Source organism: Pituophis catenifer, unplaced genomic scaffold (assembly GCF_029215685.1).
Source record: "Pituophis catenifer annectens isolate HBS135680 unplaced genomic scaffold, rPitCat1.0.hap2 SCAF_1, whole genome shotgun sequence".
Lineage (NCBI taxonomy): Eukaryota > Metazoa > Chordata > Lepidosauria > Squamata > Colubridae > Pituophis > Pituophis catenifer.
In genome coordinates, this window is record NW_027256881.1 from 353133819 (window position 1) to 353146045 (window position 12227).

Here is a 12227-nt window from a genome sequence, read left to right on the forward strand (position 1 = left end):
CCCCTTCCTCTCCCCCACACCCCCCGCCCTGCTGTCCATCCATCCATCCATCCATCTGTCTCACAGGGGTCAAGGGATGCAGAACCTTAAAGGACCCACCTGGAACCCGTTCCTGAGTAACCATGCAAACAGAAGAAGGGTGCCCATGGCAACGGACTCCAGGAAGCCACGCCCCTCCCTCCACGGGGGTCCAGATGGGAAGACGGTCCTTCAGCCCCCAGAAGGAGCATGCAGCAGCCCAAAGTCTTCTACCCCCAGCACGAGACCTACGCCTCTCGACCCTTAGAGCGACCGGACGGGCAGCAACACCCCCGAGGGTTTCCGGCGTTTGTCCTGCCCGAAAACCTTGCCTCTGTAGGTAGGCATCCCTTGCTCGACCCATAGCCGGAGTGGCAGCCCTTGGGAGGGCTCATCTATGCCTTCCCTGGCTTGGACCCTCTTCTAGGAGGGCACAGTGCCCCATTGCAACTTCCTGGACCCAATCGGACCTGGCTGACATCCCCAGGGAGCCCTCAGCTGCTGCCCGAGGAAAGGAATTAATCTGTTTTATGGGTTAATTTCCTTCCTGGGTTCATTTTTAATGGGGCATCTTTGCTTTCCTGCCCCCCTTGAAGGGGCAGGGGTGCAATCCCCCTCTTTCACTGCTTGGACCCCCCCATCCCACCCGAGGGGATGCCCTGACAGGTGAAATTCTCGACTGGGCCAGGGGTGGTAGATTTGCACCATTTCTGCCAAGAAAGAATCAATCCGGACCCCTTGCTCTCAACATTGACCCCTCTTGAAATTCCCTGGTGGGACTGGGGGGTGGGTTTAAGATGCCCCTTCGCCCAGGATGTAGCTGGTTTCCTACCACCCCCTTTCCCCCTCCCAAAAATTCAGTCTTGGAAGGAGACGCAAAACTTCTTGCAAACTTCTGCAGCAGTGAGAAACCTGTAGTTGATGTAGCCTTCTGTTCCATGTTTTTTTTTTCCGATTGTCTCACTGAGGAAAGTTTGGAATAGCAATTGCAACCTTCACTTACAACCCAAACTTAAATTAAACCGTTATCCAGCACAAATAGGAGGCCAACAGGTTAAAAATGAACTTCAGAAGGCATGGTCAAGCTAAACCAGGATTCGCGGCCCCTAAAAGCTTGCAGCCACACTTACATCCAAAACCTGCACTGCTTAAAATGGGAATCCAGAGTTTCGAAACTCAGCCAGCTGTTCTGCCCCAGCTACGGACCCCAAAGAACTCAGCTCACACAAAGTCTGTACAAACCTTAGTTTACTAAATTAGATAAGTTTTTTTTTTCCCAAACAAAAGCTGTTAATTAACTTTCTTAACAGCCTACAAGAATCCAAAGAATTCTTGAATTCTGCGAGCTGCACTGGCTCCCGGTGGTCTTCCGGGTGCGCTTCGAGGTGTTGGTTCTCACCTTTAAAGCGCTCCATGGCTTAAGGCCCGGGTATTTACGAGACCGCCTGCTGCTACCGATAACCTCCCACCGGCCAATACGCTCTCACAGAGAGGGCCTCCTCGGGGTGCCGTCGGTCAGGCAATGTCGGCTGGCGGCCCCCAGGGGGAGAGCCTTCTCTGTGGGAGCACCCGCCCTCTGGAACGAGCTACCTCCCGGAATACGGCTGATTCCGGATCTACGCACTTTCCGTAAGGCCCTGAAGACGTTTTTATTTCAGCAAGCCGGCCTGGCCTGAATAGGTTTTAGGGTTTTTTTAATTGTATTGCTAGGGGTTTTAAATTGGGGCGGCCGTTTAATTTATTTTTAATTCTTTTAACTTTTATATTGTATGTTATTTTAATTCTCGGCTGTTCACCGCCCTGAGTCCCTTCGGGGAGAAGGGCGGGATATAAATTTAATAAATAAATAAAATAAAATAATCGTAATCTTACTATGGTTGGCAGAAAGCCCAGAACCAATTTGCAGGAAACTGATAAGAGAACTAAGATCAGGACACAAAGGAGAGTGAATGAAGTTGTTCCCTGCAAATTGTCTCAGTTGTCGTCCTTCCTTAAATAGGCTAAGGGAGTGGCCAATTAGCCCCAAGCCTAACTCTTGAGGAGACCTCCTCCTGAGGAGCCACTCCTGCCTTTTGGCAGCTCTGCGCACCCGTGCTTCTCGATGCCTCTTCTCTTATGGGAGCTTCTGGAGGTTCTGAAGGCCCTGGCTGAATCCCCGCCTCTGGCACCACATCTTCTCCAGCCTCCTCACTGTCCGACTCGAGCGCCAGCTGCACAGGCTGCTGGCGCAGCACCACACCAGCCTCCTCGCTGTCCGAATCAGCCACCAGCCACACAGGCCGCGTACGGGCCACAACAGAAGCATTAAATGAGGAGAAGCCACCAATCATGGCTTAATTGAAGAACCCTGGAATGTGGCTGAATCGTCTTGTGTTGTCGTTACAGGGACGCCCAGTTTGTACCACCCGCCCAGTCAAGATCTTTGCGCAGCGCCCCCAGCAGGTAAATCTTTTGTGGTGCGTAGAAAATAGCCATTGTGGCAGAGTGGCGTTTGTGTAACACATGGCTTGTCCCTTTTTTGCCCGCCATCTCATCTCCAAAATGCAATCCATTGGTGCAATGGTGCAATGTTTTATGGTCATTGTGGAGCGGGTACATATAAATTACGATTATGGGGTGGGCACATCAATTCACAGAGTTTGCTGTCAACTATAACCCTCAGCCTAACTGTTTTTGGAGGCTGGTGTGAACAGCGAATAAAAGCAGATGTGATCAATGGGTGCGAAAAACTAAAAAAAAAAAAGGGGGGGGAGAACAATAGTTATTATTGTAAAATTCAGATGTGGAACCGGACGGAATGAAAAGGAAATTGGACCCATTTTTTAAAAAAGGTTCTTGGCAGGAAAATTGTGGAAGTTGGACAGGCATCTTCTAGGGGTCCTGAGGATGGGTGGGGGAAGGTGGGAATCACCCCATTCTGGAGGCAGAGCTAGCCTCCCCCCCACCGTCCAGGGGAAAACATCAGGATTGGACACTGTGGTGTCCATCAATGTTACTCTAATGCACAAGATGAATGATTCATGTTGCAATTAACTCCCCCCCCTTTCTCTCTCATCTATCTATCCATCCATCCATCCATCATCTTTCCATCTCTCTCTCTCTCTCTCTAATCTATCGTCTATCATCTATCTATCTATCTATCTATCTATCTATCTATCTATCTATCATCTATCATCTATCATCTATCATCTATCTATCTATCTATCTATCTATCTATCTATCTATCTATCTATCTATCTATCTACCTACCTACCTACCTACCTACCTACCTACCTACCTACCTATCTATCTATCTATCTATCTATCTATCTATCATCTATCTATCTATCTATCTATCTATCTATCTATCTATCTATCTATCTATCTCTGTCTATCTATCTATCTCTGTGTCTGTCTGTCTGTCTATCTAATCTATCATTTATCTCTCATCTATCTTCTGTCTCTCTCTCTCTGTGTCTGTCTGTCTGTGTCTGTCTCTTTCTCTGTCTATCTATCTATCTATCTATCTATCTATCTATCTATCTATCTATCTATCTAACTAACTATCTATCATCTCTCTGTCTGTCTGTCTGTCTGTCTGATCTGTCTAGATGTCTGTCTACCTCTGCATCATGCATCTGCCCCTCTTCCTTGCCAATCCAGTGCAACATGTAAAGCCCACGTGGGCATCTGTGGCATGCTTTGGCCGGGCAAGGCCTTCTCCAGGCTTCGGGGCGTCTCTGCCATAAGGAACGCCATTTTGGACGATTCCCAGCCAAAGGCACTGCACATCCCTGGTTGGGCTTAGGCCCGGACCGGTTCTGCCGCTGTGCCCTCCTTGGACGGAGCCCCTCCGGAGCTGCTCATGACGTTTCGCCTCTCGTTGCAGGTTTCCACATGGCTCCCTGCGGCTGTTTCTTCGACCCCCGAATCTACCGCATCGAGTGGGCCACGGCCAACTTTGTCCAGCCCTCGGTGTACAAACTGTCCAGCGGGCCCAACCCTCAAAACTCGTACCTTCTGGACAACCAGAAGTATCTCAAGGGCTCGGTCCAGCCGCTGCCCTACGCCCCGTACCAGCCCGTGGCCAGCAACCCCCCTTTTGCCATGCCCTTCTTCAAACCCGAGGGGTCCCCTGCCAAACTGACAGACCACGCCGGCTTCGTGGCCAACCTGGCCCACGGACCCCCGTTTGTGGAGATGCCCCGCCTGCCGGGCGAGAGCCTGATGCCCCTGGAAGAGCACAAACTGTTGGCGGTGGTCCCCAGTTCGAGTCTCAAGGAGCAGCAGCAGCAGCAGCATCCCAGCCAGGTGGGCCCCTACCAGCCTCTCGACCCCAGGACCGGCCTGGCCTTCCCAGTCTTCAAGGGTTTCCCAGCGGACGAAGCCGACTTCAAGGTCAGCGAGATCCCCCTGGGGATGGGGGAGCCCCCCCTGAGCCCCGGCGTCCACCCTGAAGAGCCAGTCCCCTGCGGGGGGATGGAACAGCTGGAGCCTTGTGTGAACCTGGAGGGGATTCTGCCCCGGGAGACCCCCTTGCTGGAGGAGCCGGGCAAGGCCTTTCAGCTGCTGGACCAGGTACCCCTGGAAGATGCCATGAAGCTGTTTGACTGCTCGCCCATCCATTCGGACACCGAGGCCAGCCTGGATGAGCTGGGCGGTGGGAGCCAGGCGGCCCTTCCGGGGGAGGCCCTGCGGGAGGGCTGCTTCTCCGGCGAGGACTCCTCCAGCGACATCCGTTCCCTCAACCTGCCGGATGAGCTGCTCTCCTTCGACTACAGCGTGCCGGAGATCCTCAGCGCCGTGACCAGTTTGGATTATCTCTACGACGTGAACTCCTTCGGGGACGAGCCCCCGTGGGAGAGCAGGCTGGGCTCTCCGCCCCCTCTCCCGAGACTCCTCCGGTCCCCCATGGGCCTGGAGGAGAAGAGGAGGAACCTGGGCCCCGGCAACAGAGCCAGGAAGCTTGAACGGGCATCCGTGCAGGGGGGCGACAGGGAGACTCCGGAGGGAAACTCTGCCCTGCTGGCCCTCTGAGACGGGGCAGGAGGGGCAACCTGGACATATCTTTGATCACAGAGTTGGATTCGGATGGATCTGACGCATTAAAAAAAACACGTATCCCGAAACGTGGCGGCCCGTGTGATGCGCGTGACTCCTTTTCGGTCGGCCGGATTCGGCTTCACGGGAACCTGGGTGAATTGTAGTTGCCCTGGAATCCTGGAGTTGTAGTGGCCTCCCCCCCGAGGACATCTAGTCCAACCTCCGGGTTGGTGAGGGACCCAAATGGAAGTTTCTGCCCACCTGGGAAATGGGGTATGTGATCATTCAGGGGAAGTTTGAAAGAATCTCAGGTGAACCACAGCCTTTAATCCGCTAACGCCACAGGTGGGGCTTGACTGGCTGGGCCAGGGAGGGAGTTAGAGCCAGCCCCGGGAGGGGTGGGGCAGGGGGCATTCAGCATGGGAGTGCATGATGGTTTTAATAGTCTCAGCTTGTTTGATTTCCTGGGTTGCTGATGTGAGCCACCCAGGGATATTAATATAGGAGTTTCATTCATTCATTGATTCATTCAATTTTTTACTTTTAATGAGGTGAGTCAAGTTTTCACCAGATATGTGCCAATATGATACTTCCATTAAAAGTAAATCTTTGAGGAACTGAAGTGCCTCGGAGTCTTGCTTGCAATGGATTTATTACTTGGAACCCTGACACATTCATTCAAATTCTTTTCTTTCTTTCTTTCTTTCTTTCTTTCTTTCTCTTTCTTTCTTTCTTTCTTTCTTTCTTTCTTTCTTTCTTTCTTTCTTTCTTTCTTTCTTTTTTTCTTCCTTCCTTCCTTCCTTCCTTTTTCTTTATTTTTCTCTTTCCTTTCATTTGATACGCCACCCATGTCAATAGCAGTAGCGCTTAGAGTTATATACTGCTTCACAGCCCACTCTAAGCGGTTTACAGAATCAGCCTTTTGCCCCCAACAATGTGGATCCTCTTTTTACCAACCTCGGAAGGAAGGTTGAGATTGGAAGGCTGAGTCCGCCTAGAGCCGGTCAGGATCGAACGTCTGGCGGTCGGCAGTGAGTTAGCCTGCAATACTCCATTCTCACCACTGCGCCACCAGGGCACTTGCAAGAGAAAAGAAGGAAGGAAGAGAAAGAAAGAAAAGGAGAAAGAAAAAGGAGGGTGAAAGGAAGGAGAAGAAAGAAGAGGGAGAGCAAAGGAGAAAGGAAATAAGAGATGGAGGAAGCAGGAGAGAAAGAAAAAAAATGGAGAAAAGGAAGGGAAGGAAGGAGAGAGTAGAGGGATGGAAAGAAAAGGTAGAAAGAAAAGGGCGTGAAGGAAGGAGAGAGGGAGTGAAGGAGAGAGAGAGAGAGAGAATAGCACCTAGACTTATATATCCGCTTTACAGCCCCCTCTAAGCAGTTTAAAGTGTCAGCATCTTGCCCCTAACAATCTGGGTCCTCATTTTACTGCTCTTAAAAGGACGGAAGACTGAGTCAACCTTGAAGTGGTGAGAATCGAACTGCTGGCAGTTGGCAGAATTAGCCTGCAATACCACATTCTAACCGCTGCGCCACCACTGCTCAATGTTGAACGATTCTCTGGGCGTCTTAAATCTTTTTAAATGATTATCTCAATTATGAAATCGAATGAATGAATGAACGAATGAATGCACCTGACCAATAAAATACACCCATATTTTGCACGCTGCTTTGTCGCTGCATTCATAGCCCGGCTCGTAACTTGTGGAGTCCCCGGTTTTGGCTGTCATTTGTACACCCGCAATTGAAAGCCGCGTGCAGTTTGCCGAAGAGAGGCCCGGCCTGTAAACAGGTCAGCAATTCTCACAGGGTCACCTGGGCGCACAGAGCCCTGTTAACCTTGGCAGGCTGCGGTTGGCCTTTCCAACTTGCTGAGGATTGTGGGGAGGATCCTGGCCCAACAACCTGGGGAATTCTGGGAAGTTTGCTTGCAGGAAGAGGATTTTGCCATTCTGCCAATCGAGTGGCTGTTTGCTCTGGGAGCACAGGTAGTCCTCGACTTACGACCACAACTGAGCCCAAAATTTCTCTCGCCGAGTGAGACGCTTGTTCGGCGAGTATGGCCCCCGTTTTACGACCTGTCTTGCCGCCATTGTTAAGTGAATCACTGCAATTGATCGGTTGGTAACCCGGTTGTTAAGTGAATCTGGCCTTCCCCGTTGACTTTGATTGGCAGAAGGTTGCAAGAGGGCAATCACCCGGGACATTGCAACCGTCATAAATATGAGTCAGGGACTGCCAAATTGGATCCCGTGATGGCGGGGAATGCCGCAATGGTCATAAGCCTGGGAAAAAACGCTCACAAGTACCCTTTTTTCCAGTGGCCGTTGGGTAACGTTGAACGGTCGCTAAATGAAACCATCATAAGTCGAGGACTACTGGCATTTCTCAACCTGACTAGGGGAATTCTGGGAGGTGAAGTCCACCCATCTTCAAACGGCTCGGGTTGAAAAACAATCTCCTAGAATATCCCACCTCCAGCGGTGGCCCCCGAGGGCCCAGGAGACGACAGGCGAAGAGGAATGGAAGGACAACGATGTATGCCCGCAGTTGGCCACAAGTGTCCGTTTATTAAGGAAGAGTCGGAGTGGACGCCGGAAGGCGGCCCTTCCCCTTCTCTCGCAAGGCGCAAAATCGACCAGCGGCCCCGGGTCACAGTGGCACCTCGGCAGGTTGTTCCCCCTCGGGGAGTGGAGTCAGTTAAGGCAAAGCGTAAGAGCAGGAGGGAGGACGGGGAGTGGGCCGGCCGGGGGTCCTTGCAAAGAGAATGACCGGCCGATGGTCGAAGGCCTTCCCTGTCTTGCTGGACACCGGCCCGTCTTTGGCGAAGACCCGTAAGCGAAAGGAGGAGGAGGAGGAGGAAGAGGAAAGTAGAGGCACGGCGTCCTCCGGGAGGGCCAGGAGTCCTCGCAGGGCGTCGTTCGGAAAGCTTTGGCACTCTCGGCGGAGTTGGGATGGAGGGGTGGGCACACGACCTGCCCGTCAGCCTAGATCTCCTGCAAGGACGGGCCGGGGTCGCTGTGCTCGCGCTTCACCCGGGGCTTCACCCGGGCTCCGGTTTCGTGCCCCAGGGTGCCGAAGGCGTCTGCGGGAAAGGAGAAAGATGGGCCCAGCCTTAGCCTGGGGTGGGACTGGGAGGGGGAAGTCCCCAACGGGCTGGGCGTCGCCTCCCCGTGGAGGAAGGCCAGAAGGTCCGTACCTTTCTCGAGCACAGCCGGAGACAGGGAGGCGAGGTCGCTGAACTGGAAGAGAGAAGACGACGGAGGTTCAGTGGGGGCTCCCGAGAACAGGACGGGGGACGGGGACGGACCGCTCTCCCACCTCTGCCCTCTCCCTGCCAGGGGATGCATGCAACAACAGTAGCAACCTTTGGCTCTACAGCCCCGTGTAGCCAGGAGGCTGAAGGGAGGGGGTCTCTGGAGGGACTGCCTGACCTGAGCAGGCCTCTCCCAGAAAGGGAGAAGGTCTTTCCTGTCTCTCCAGGGGGGGAGGTACTTTTAAACAGGAAGAGTCATCCAGCTGGCCGGCCCTCCGTGCGACAACTCTATATGGCCAACTCGTCACGGGACAACTGAACAATTCAATTTAATTCTTTTCCCTCCCTCCCTTCCCACTTAGCACTAGCCCTTAGACTTATATACCGCTTCCCAGTGCTTTACAGCCCTCTCTAAGCGGTTTACAGAGTCACCCTCTTGCCCCCAACCATCTGGGTCCTCCTTTTACTGATCTCGGAAGGAAGGACGGAAGGCTGAGTCAACCTGCTTTTGGCACATGATGGCACGATGGGCCCAGTAGGCCCATTTTTTGCTCTCCCCAGGCTTCGGAGCCTTCCTAGGAGCCTGGGGAGGGTGAAAACAGCCTTCCCCACCACCCCCCCAGGCCCTCTGGGGCAGGAAACAGCCTGTTTCCCTACTTCCAGTGGTCCCAGAAGGCCCAAAAATCAGCTGGCCAGCATGCACATGTGTGACGGTGCTGAGCTCGCGTGCCCACCAATATGGCTCCGCGTGCCACAGGTGGCACGCGTGCCATAGGTTCGCCATCACGGGTCTAGGGTCTCCTGCTCGAGCAGGGGGTTGGACTAGAAGACCTCCAGGGCCCCTTCCAAGTCTGTTGTTCTGTCATACACCCGGCCACAAGAGGGATTCGGCTTCTTCCCTGCAGGGCAGATGGGAAGCCGTACCCGGCGCTCACCTCTCCCATCACGGCGATGGGCGTTTCCCCCGTGGCTTCGGCCACCCGGTGCTCCACCAGGTAGAACATGTACTCGTCGTACAGGAGGCGGATCAGGTGGAAGGAGCCGAAACTGGCGGCGCTGCGCAAGGTGAGGTCGCGGATCACCATGGAGCTGTGTGGGGGGGGGGGGAGAAAGGAAGGGATGTCCAGCAGCTCAGCCTGAGACCTGGGTGGGTGGGTGGGTGGGTAGACCCTTCCTGCCTTCAGAAGAGAAATGGACGTTTTCCTGCGCTGGGAAGATGTTCTGACCTAAGCTCCCTGAGGAAGCTTAAATCAACGGCTGTGAATTATGGTCATTCCCAGCCCATAATAATTCACAAACATTCTGTGAAGAGTCCGACAGATGTCTGCCAGAGTCTTTCAAGGTAACGCTGAGAAGCGCCCACCTTTATCTCCCTTGAAACGCTGCCAGAGACCTAATGGCCAATTAGTTTTGCAAGGCCAAACGGAGCACAGAGTCAAATGGAGCTTCTCAGAGTTTGAACCAACCAGAATGAACAAAGTTGCTTCCTGCAAAGGCTCACGTCCGTTTGCTCCTCTCTTATGTCTTATGGGAGGGGCCAATCATCTCCAAGCCTTACTTCCGAGTGGCCCCTTTTGCTTTAGCTGCTCTTGCCTCCTGGCATCTCTGCGCATGCGTGCACTGGGAACAGACTCCCCCTGTTCCTCTGCCTCTCTGTCTGACTCTGGAGGCTCCGGAGGCAGCACATCACTCCCTGATGGCCCTGGCTCCCTCTCTGCCTCTGATGCAGAGCCCACATCTGCGCCTTCCCCAGACTCCAGAACTGGCCCACATTCCTCCCCAACCTCCTCACTGTCCGAATCTGCTGCCAGCTCTGCTGGCCACTGGCAGACCACAACAGAAGGGCTCTTGGCAAAGCAAAGTGTGTGTGTGTTTGTGTGTGTGTGTGTGTGTGTGTGTGTGTGCAGGCACGTGTGTGTGTGTATGTGTGCTGATAGAAGGGAATATTTGTAGGGTTGAACGGAGAGGTCCTTAGTGCTCTCTGAGCTAGGCTGTTTTCTTGGAGACGTTTTTTGACCCAACTAGGTAACGGCATCAGTGTTAGAAGGGAGTGGTGTTTGTGGGGAGGAGGAGGAGAAAGAGGAGGAGGAGGAGGAGAACTGTAGGTTCTAGGTAGGTAACATCATCACTACAAGTAGTGCACTATCATATTTGTGTGTGTGTGTGTGTGTGTGTGTGCGTGTGTGTGTGTGTGTGTGTGTGTGTATAAAACTCGATGGCATAACAACCTGCTCTTCCAGGTAAGAGAAGCCTCTCCAATGAGAAAGCGAGCAGATCAGACTGCAGTACCAGTCAATTTCTCCATCCCTCATGTTAGGAAATGGTCATTGCCTAACTAGTTGGCCAGGTAATATATAATCCAACATTGTATGTTTGTATTGTGTAAATGTATTATGTTGCTGAGTCATTCTGCATCCTGATTGGATGAGCTCTGTAGCCAAGGTATTTAAGGAGAGCTTAATTGTGGTTAGTGTGTTCACTGCACCTGCATATTTTACCTGCTACTATGCTGTAACTATTTTTGATCTCCCTAAATGGTCAATGTTGGATCATGGTTTATTTATTACGGTTTCCTGATATTTATTGAACTGTTTTTATATTGTTCCTGAATGTTCCTCGTATTTTTCTACAAACTGGTAAGAAGATTTTATATATCCCTGGATTGATCTTATATTGCACTTTATATGGCTGAGACTTGGATTGCTAAATGACTACGATTTCGCTTTACCCTCAAAGGAAAGTACTATAAAACCGGTTTGTCTGCATGTTATTCACAATTACTCTCAAACCCGTTTCCGTGCGTAAAATCTCTGATGGTACTCTGCTTCATGAACCACGACTCTGGTGGTGACACCACAATATCCTTAACACCTCTGGCCCTCTGGTCCCGGAGGAGTGGGCAGTGAGGGGCGAGGCAGAGGGCTTACCTGTAGAAGGACCACTTCAGCAGAAACTGCCGGGCCGCCCGGGGGAAGCTGGCCGAGCCCTCGTGCGGCTTCAGCACCTGCGTCACCACCTCGTCCAGCCATCTCGCCCACTGGTCCAGGGAGCTTTGCTGCTGCAACGTCACCTTGAAATCCTGCTCCAGTTTTTGCACCAGACCCTCTTCGCACTGGCAGACCCAGGAGGCTTGCTCCTGCCCCGGGGGGAGAGAGAGAGAGAGACCCAGAGAAGAGAAGGTTTGGAGCTCAGGGCTGAACTGTGGGGGTCCTGGGTTTCCTTGCAGGTGTTTTATGACCCCAGAAGGGAGGAGGAGGAAGAGGAGGAGGACGGGGAGATGGAGATGGAGGAGGGGGAGAAAGGGAAGAAGGAGAAGGAGGACAGTGGGTGCTCTCTGAGTTTGATGGTTTTCTTGCAGACATTTCATGACCCAATTAAGTAACATCACCAGTGCTAGAAGGAAGGGGGATTCCGCGGAGGAAGAGGAGGAGGACGGGGAGATGGAGACGGAGGAGGGGGAGAAAGGGAAGAAGGAGGACAATGGGGTCCTGGGTGCTCTCTTGAGCTTGGTGGATTTCCTGCAGACTTTTTTTTCATGACCCAACTAGGTAGCATCATCAGTGCTAGAAGGGAGAGGGGTTTGCTCTCTGTTTGTACACATTAGCTTGGCTTGTCAGTGTTGATGGGACATTGTTTTCTGCTTGATTGTTTGTCTGGTGTTAATCCCTGCTTATCTGGGTTTCTCTTTCGGTGGGGTCCTTGGTGCTCTCTGAGCTTGGTTTTCTTGCAGACGTTTTATTACTCAACCAGTAATCATCATCACTTACCAGTGTTAATAGGGGGTGTTGATTTTCTCCTTGGTAAGCTACTGCACCTAAAGAAGGGAGCCCAACTCACATTCACTAGCACTGATGATGTTGCCTACTTGGTTCATGAAACGTCTTCAAGAAAACCACCAAGCTCAGAGAGCACCAAGGAGCCCAGAATCGTTTTCA

General features: G+C 52.4%; 2 protein-coding genes across 3 annotated transcripts in view; one reads left to right on the forward strand and one right to left on the reverse strand.

The window, feature by feature from the left end:
• Positions 1-228: 228 nt before the first annotated feature.
• On the forward strand, positions 229-5034 carry PRR22 (proline rich 22). The gene is made up of 3 exons (XM_070931922.1): positions 229-358; positions 2404-2460; positions 3887-5034. Exons 1-3 carry the CDS (start codon positions 229-231, stop codon positions 5032-5034), a joined length of 1335 nt encoding a protein of 444 aa, XP_070788023.1.
• A 2552-nt stretch (positions 5035-7586) lies between these two features.
• The window catches only part of RFX2 (regulatory factor X2), a 58984-nt gene continuing 54343 nt past the window's right edge, over positions 7587-12227 (reverse strand). For both annotated transcript variants that reach the window (XM_070931923.1, XM_070931924.1), the window contains exons 15-18: positions 11220-11428; positions 9228-9381; positions 8236-8278; positions 7587-8121 (exon numbers count right to left, since the gene is read on the reverse strand). In XM_070931923.1, the coding sequence (XP_070788024.1) occupies positions 8024-8121; positions 8236-8278; positions 9228-9381; positions 11220-11428 (504 nt within the window). In that variant the 3' untranslated portion in view covers positions 7587-8023. The remainder of the gene's footprint in view (positions 8122-8235; positions 8279-9227; positions 9382-11219; positions 11429-12227) is intronic.

What these genes read in the sequence shown, in the direction of transcription:
- PRR22 (XM_070931922.1), top strand. Translation starts at nt 229, where the DNA reads ATGCAGCAGCCCAAAGTCTTCTACCCCCAGCACGAGACCTACGCCTCT. An exon ending in CGAAAACCTTGCCTCTGTAG is followed by an intron (nt 359 to 2,403) that starts GTAGGCATCCCT and finishes TTGTCGTTACAG; the next exon opens with GGACGCCCAGTTTGTACCAC. An exon ending in TTGCGCAGCGCCCCCAGCAG is followed by an intron (nt 2,461 to 3,886) that starts GTAAATCTTTTG and finishes CTCTCGTTGCAG; the next exon opens with GTTTCCACATGGCTCCCTGC.